Source organism: Miscanthus floridulus, chromosome 13 (assembly GCF_019320115.1).
Source record: "Miscanthus floridulus cultivar M001 chromosome 13, ASM1932011v1, whole genome shotgun sequence".
In the NCBI taxonomy this organism is placed as follows: domain Eukaryota; kingdom Viridiplantae; phylum Streptophyta; class Magnoliopsida; order Poales; family Poaceae; genus Miscanthus; species Miscanthus floridulus.
The window spans coordinates 8,404,664-8,412,144 of NC_089592.1; the positions used below are offsets into that span (position 1 = coordinate 8,404,664).

Here is a 7,481-nt window from a genome sequence, read left to right on the forward strand (position 1 = left end):
CCAGCCTCTCTCACACCCTCCCCTACTTCTCCCTCTCTTCCAAGGCAGACAACATCAGATTGTTCCGACAGTATGTGCACTCGCTAATCTTGCCAGCCTGGTGTCGACTTAACCTGAGTTTTTTTTTTTTTTTTTTTGCTCGTTTCCTTCTGGAATTTTTAGGAATTTCGTTGGACTTGGAGCTTTGTGTGCATCTATGGTTCTTCACTCTACTTTGATATTTTTTTGTTGGAATGAGTTGTTTTCTGGGTAGGGGTGTGTGAGGAAGGAGGCAGGGATGGTTCGATTCAGTGATGGTTGTGCCTGGATCGCTGGGGACCGGATTTCTACTACTTCTGCTGCGACCTTTGTAAATTTTGAGCATGTCAGGGACTATGTAGGAATCAGATCATTGCAGGTTAAGTTTGCACGATATACGTGATATATACATGCTAGGAGCTGAACGTATTCGATTGATGTTCACTTTTACAGTATTTTGCGCAAATCTGGTGGCTTAGTACTAGCCATTAAGTCAGCGAGAGTCCATAGACCTTGTCGATGATTAAAGAAGTAGTGCTGTTTCTCTTCGTTCTAATCAGCTGGCATTTCCTCCGTTCCATAGCCCTTGCGTGGTTTTCATCAGCAAATCCGGTTCAGCCATGTATTTGCTTTTTCTTTGTATACAGAAACGTGTGTCCTCTGTGATTCCTGGCACTGTCCCTGCAGGGGTCTGCAGTATGCCACCAGGAGGAGCAGGGAGCACTCCTGGAAACATCGCTGATGGGGATGTACCAAGGAGACGCCGCATATTCACCAGACGTTCTACAGAGAAAATGAGCCCTGAAAATTTAGAGTTTGTATGTGCAGTCGATCTTGGGATTGGATTTATGTTATCATATAACACATAAACATGGTCTTTTCTTGTATAATTTATTTGTTTTTGTTTATTGGGATGTTGCAGGAGCGTCAAGTAGCTGTAGTCCAGGCTAGGCAGGAAGAACAACAGAAGCAGATGTATGGCCATATATTCTTTTCTATATTTATTTACTAGTCCTTTTCATGATGAAATTAAGTTGACTAAAATATAAATTTTATCAATTACTAGCATTGGACTGGCATATTTATTATTGCAGCCTTACCAAATGTAGTATTATGTCCTGATGCATATCCAATAAAAGTTTGTTTGGATCGAAGTAAGATGCCAACCCTAATGCATAATTGACCTTGTTTAAACTCTGTTTGTTTATTGTTATCGTTCGAGTAACAAAATAAAACACCAATCTCTTATCTAACAGAAAATCTCAGCCCCAACTCAACGCTGGTTGCGCTAATCCCATAAGTCCCAAGCTCAGCCTGAGCACTTGTTTGGGAAATATACTCGTCCATGGTTGATTACTGTCATTTGTCAGTTTAATGTTATTAACAGTTCAGCGATGTGTAATGTGTCAGTGTGATTTCATTCAGCCATTGATGGAGTAGATAGATTGTGTCATGATGTCGATTAGCAAGTATTTTTTTCCTTCTGTCAAAAGCAATGCACATGGTCCCTTTTCTGCAGGGTTCTAGTTATTATTTCAAAACAAAATGATGCGCCTATTTTATGTTATTCTCTAGAATGTTTTTATAGTTGAGTTCAGAGAATAGCCCACTGAAATTTATATTTATCAAAATTCTCATGCAGTACTACTCTGTCCTAAATATATTAAAACATTAAACTTCTACTTAGCATGACAAAGGGCACACAGAAAAATAACACATCCACAAAACATCAAAAATGTCTAGTATGAAGCAAACTAACATAAGTGATTTCAGAAAGGGCTACATCTATATCCTAAATTGGTACTGTTTTGGACAGAGGCAACATTTTATACAAAACCATAGACCAATATATAAGTAATAATTTAGAAATAAAATTATTTTTTAAACATAGAAACAGGGAAGGAATCTATCATTCAATTAAATGTGAAATTTATTACAAAGTTCAAGCCACCAGAGGCAATATGTGAAAATAACACAGGGTACGGTACCAGAGGCAATCCCCATTCCCTCACCATCCCTAGCTGATGAATTGTGTAGTCACTAGTTTAACCTCAATAGGTTACAACTTACAAGCAAGCAGGTCCATTGGGAGACAAATTACTATAATTCGATAGGATATTCCATCTTCCAATGTCCTGCAAGCATCAATGACACATTGACATTCCACGGAGCTTAAAGGATCCTATGGGCAATAGAAGGGGGACTTCTCCCCCAATCCATTATGGCTGGAAGATTTGGCATTTCCCATTGCCAAGGCAAATTCTGACATATTAGAATACTGACTCCTCGGATGACAAATATCAGTTTATCTCTATGTTTCCCTATGACTATATAAGATATATTTTTGTTAAAAGGAAATAATTATATATTATGCAATTACCTTTCATAATGAATCTACTACTGCCAATCTTGTGCAGTTAATCTGTATAAAACCTAAGATATCATCTTATTACAAAATGACTTATGATAAATCTAGATGGACTTATTATGTTTACGACCAGAGGAAGCACAAATTTGTGGAATTGCAGTATATCTCGCAACCCCACAGTTTTTCTGAGTTGTCATCTAAGCATACCACTAGAGAGACTTTCAAAATTATATTGCTTAATATCACAAATGCCCCATGTCACCTAACCCTTTCGGTCCAAACATTCAATCGATCTCCACACCTAAGAGCTCCTAAATTTCATAAAACCACCCTGGACACGCACGCCGCCTAAGCATAATGAAAATATAAATTAGTTAGAGGTAATGAGATCATGCTAACTCCATAATACAGGGATGTAAACTTTGTTGGGGCAATACTAATAAGTGAACAATAGCTATGATGATCTATAACTTTTTCTAATATTCTAGGAAGGCCGCAAATCGCTAGGGGAAGGCGTGGGAGAGGAGGGGTGGCTTTCTGATAGTTAACCACCATGGACAGCATATTCATATGAGGCAGCACTATGCCAAAAATGGGGGACATATATTGCAATTGTACAATGTTTCGATGAAAAGCACATAATGTCAGTCTCACAGAAGAAGTATGGATATTTTATTTATATTACTCATCAAATATTTTATTTAGTTTTTTACTGCTTATATTTGAGTTTGGAGTCGACCAGTAAATTAAAATGGTGGTTTTCAAAGCTCAATGATTTGGGTCATGATATATAATGTGCAAGCTTTAATCTTTTGAAATAGAGATAAAACATTTGTTTTTTTGAACAGTGTAATTGTGCTCTAATATTAGTTTTATAGTAAAAAGCTGTGCTTCCTATTTGTTTGAATAAACAAATTCATATTCGGTGCTTTAGTTGTTTTTATTATGTCATGCTTTCTATTATTACGATCTTTGCTCTTGTTTCAGTTCGTCACTACTTGATGGCTTTTATTTGTTTACTTTCTTCTCCAGGACTGCTGCTTTTGTGGGATCATTGAGTTTCAGATTATGTTATCCTTATTTGGAAACTTTGTCAGACGATCATGTGCAAGATGGAGACGATCATGTGGAAGATGGAGACGATCATGTGGAAGATGGAGAAAGCACAGCATGGAATGACGATGTCGATGATATTCATGGCACATCAACGCCACTGTTACTTAAAGATAGCACTCAGCAGGGTAAAGGACAACTTCTAAAAGATTCAGCTAAGCCACCTGATGATACAGATTTCTTGGAAGATACTTTTTACAAGATAAATTTGGATAAACAGAAAGCTACTACAAGAAATAAGAAGAGCAGCAAAAAACAGAAGAAGAAAAAGGGCAAGGGCAAGGGCGGAAAGAAGTCACATGCTTCAGAAATGCAGATTGAGCCACCCACCGAACTTTCTTCCACATGCGCTGATGCCACCGGTGGCGAAACCTTGGCATCCTCGTCCAGCCATGTTGCCGTTCGCGTACCACTGTTGGAATACAGTTCTTCACCCTCCAGCTCTCGGGTGACAGCAGAACCTATCATTACTCCTGCAGTCAACAGTGCATCTTCTGGTAATGAGAAGGAACTATCAGCTTCTAGCAGTAGTAATGATGACTTCAAAAGTTTTAAAAGCACTACTTCATATGCCACTGCTTCTAGTTCATCTGTGAATGATTATGCTGGCAGCTTGTCAGATGCGAGAAGTGAGTGGTCATTGTCTGCATCAGATTCCACAGATTCACGAGGTTTTAAGAAGACGAGTGGTGAAGGAAACAAACCACATGTTCATCAAAGCTTCAGTTTAGCAATCGGTCCAGGTTGTAGCCAAGAAGCCTTGCTTTGCACCGATTATTCTAGTAATGATGGTGATTTTCAGAAAGTAGTCTCCAGGAAATCAGCACAGAAAATGAAAAAGATGCAACGATTGGAAAGTTCTGCTCCTAGTTCTACCAAGGCTGCTTCAGGTTCAGGACCTATTATAACACGTGAACTTGTCCCAAGAGCTCCATTCCGTGAGGTTATTACAATAGGACATTACATAAATGATGATACCTTTTATGGAAGAAAACCGAACCAGAAAAAGGGTAAATACCAGAAGGCCCGCAGTTTGAGTAACCTGTCAAAGACCGGTTATACTGATGGAGATAATGTTTCTGGTAGTGACACAATGCTTGTTATAACGACAGTGCACCAAGCAAAACCCAGGAGCAGTCATCATGTCACCCTAGAGGCTATCGAGGAAACTAATTCTCCAAGATGTCTTCCCAAGGAAGGAGAGCTGAAAGCTAAGGCTCCAGTTGGTGATGGCTTCGAAGACACAGATTCCAAGGCACCATCTTCTGATAAATCTTCATCACTAGGTAGTCTGGCTAATTCTTCATTTGCTAATAGGGAGGAACAGAAAAAAGCTGTGGCTCTAGTTGTTGGTGACACTGAAGACATAAGAGCACCATCTTCTAATTATCCTTCATCACTAGGTCATCTGGATAATTCTTCATGTGTTGATAGGGAAGAACAGAAAAAAGCTATGGCCCTAGTTGGAGGTGACACCGAAGACACAAGAGCACCATCTTCTGATAAAACTTCATCACTAGGTCACCTGGATAATCCTTCATGTGTTGATAGGGTAGAACAGAAAAAAGCTGTGGCTCTAGTTGGTGGTGGGACTCAAGACATAGATTCCAGAGCACCAACTTCTGTTAAAACTTCATCACTGGGTCATCTGGTTAAGTCTCCATGTGTTGATAGGGAAGAACAGAAGAAAAAAGCTATGGCTCTAGTTGGTGGTGGCACCAAAGACATAGATTCCAGAGCACCGACTTCTGATAAAACTTCGTCACTGGGTCATCTGGCTAATTCTTCATGTGTTGATAGGGAAAAACAGAAAAAAGCTATGTCTCCAGTTGGTGGTGACACCAAAGACACAGATTCTAGAGCAGCAACTTCTGATAAAACTTTGTCACTATGTCATCTGGCTATTTCTTCATGTGCTGATAGCGAAGAACAGAAGAAAGAAGAGAACAGAATAGCATTTAGTACTCATGCATCATCTGAGTTGGATAAAATTATTAAGGCAGCTAATAATGCATATGAAATTCAAGCAGCATCTGATGTTTACATGTTCAGTGGTATCCATGCCGATATTGAAAACTTTTTACTTGCGGCCACCCCAGACATTGGACAGATATCTTGCACAAAAAGTAAAATCAGCTTGCAAGACCAGCGTTTGTGGAGCGTGTGGAGCTGGTATGAAGAACCCGAGTGCTGTGGGATTGAGGTACAGATGCAGGGAAAGATAAACTCTATTTGGCCAGAATTTTCTACATATTTTCGACCTCTTCTATCAGCGGTTCAGTTGTTTGGACAGCCAGGGAAGTCACAAAATCATGGCGGACTCGTCTTTGAGTACTTCGAATTGGAGAATCCCTTTTCACGGCCTCCAATTTTCACCAAGTATGTTGAGCCTGTATTATTGTTTAATTACTTTGCTTTTTCCCTTACATTTTTTATAATTTATTATATACATAGAGGCTATAGGATCCAGAAACACTGCTTCTGAGTCTTTTCCATCCCTACTTGATCTTGTTGTCATGTAATATAGGATCAAACAGCTTCGCGATGGCATAAACCTTTCTGGTAATCCAATATTTGGGGATCCTAAGCAACTTGAAAGTGTCAAGCTATCTGATCTTCATCCGGCTTCCTGGTATGTCTGCTCTGATATTGGCTGATCTGCCTTGACTTTCCCAATTTATAACAAGATTCCTTTTCTGTTTATGCGCTAACCAGGTGCTCCATTTTTAGGTTCTCTGTTGCCTGGTACCCTATTTGCCAGATACCAGCAGCTGCATGGAGCTGCCAAGCTTCATTTCTGACATACCACTCCCTAGGAAAATTGGTTCCACAAACTTGGTCTACAGATAAGGCTGATGGGCATGATCGTATAATTTGTCCGATTGTCGGTCTGCTTGGTTACAAAGACCAGGTAGTGGTTCAACTAACACTTGAGTACTACTAGATAGAAATATTGTATATTTCTATTTCTATTTCTCATTTAAAAAGAACTATATGTGTTCCTTATTGGTGTTAATTGTTGTGGAAGTTGTTTTGGTTCCGGACTCATACTCATGCTATAACTGTCAAATTTTCTTATTTACAGGGAGAGAAGTGGTTTCAACTGCGACAACAACTAAGGTTCAAACCAACACCAAATGTTTCCTCTAAAATCGGCCATGCTGAACTTCTGAATAAGAGGCTGAGGGCACTGAGGCAAGGTGCATCAATCATGTCGAAGGCAGTGGTGCCAAGGAGATCTGGAGAAGCCATGAACTATCATTCGGATTACGAGTTCTTTTGGTCAAGATCTCTGTAGTAAGCATGCACATTATATGTATGTATGTATGTGGCGTTTCGAATGGACTCTAGTCCATTCAGTACCTGCCGTGTCTCCATACTACTAATCTCCCCTTGCATGACCGAATTAAGTTTCACATTGGGGCTGACGTGAGGCTGCTTCAAACAAGTTGATGAGTTTGAGTTTTTTCTGGTACTAGTACAATACCCAGATGACATGGGGTTTAAGTTGGATATTTTATGTGTTCCAAAGCCTTGATATATATTGCTTCTGGACACCTAAGATGCATTTGATAAAGTTTTGATTTGTGTTTGCTTGTTTGGTAATTTCCACTATTGCAACATTTGTAGTCTTTTAGTTTTGTCTAAAGTCAAAATTGTCAAACTTTAATCAATTTTAGAAAAAAATACACCTACACCTATAACGTCGGATTAGTACCAAAAAACGGTCAAATTTTTCACAAAATCATGAAGAATGGAGGGGGGGGGGTGTCAAAGACTAAGGCCTCAAAGCCTGTGATGATATGACCTCAACAACAAAATTACAGTATCTGTTGTGTGGTGGACCACAAGAGACACGGGAGAGGATAGGGAAGGCAAAAGCTAAGGTTAGTAGTTGGACAACAGAATATGGTTGCTGCTCAAGTGTATATGCCATGGATCTCTCATGCTCAAGTCAAGATCTAGACTATGAAGAGGGATA

At 39.4% G+C, this 7,481-nt stretch overlaps 1 protein-coding gene across 1 annotated transcript; it reads left to right on the plus strand.

The window, feature by feature from the left end:
- Positions 1–716: 716 nt before the first annotated feature.
- LOC136499387 (uncharacterized) lies at positions 717–6,797 on the plus strand. Its single transcript, XM_066495063.1, has 6 exons — positions 717–836; positions 941–993; positions 3,419–5,878; positions 6,027–6,131; positions 6,230–6,410; positions 6,585–6,797. The coding sequence occupies exons 1-6, from the start codon at positions 717–719 to the stop codon at positions 6,795–6,797; spliced, it is 3,132 nt and encodes a 1,043-aa protein (XP_066351160.1).
- Positions 6,798–7,481: the final 684 nt, after the last annotated feature.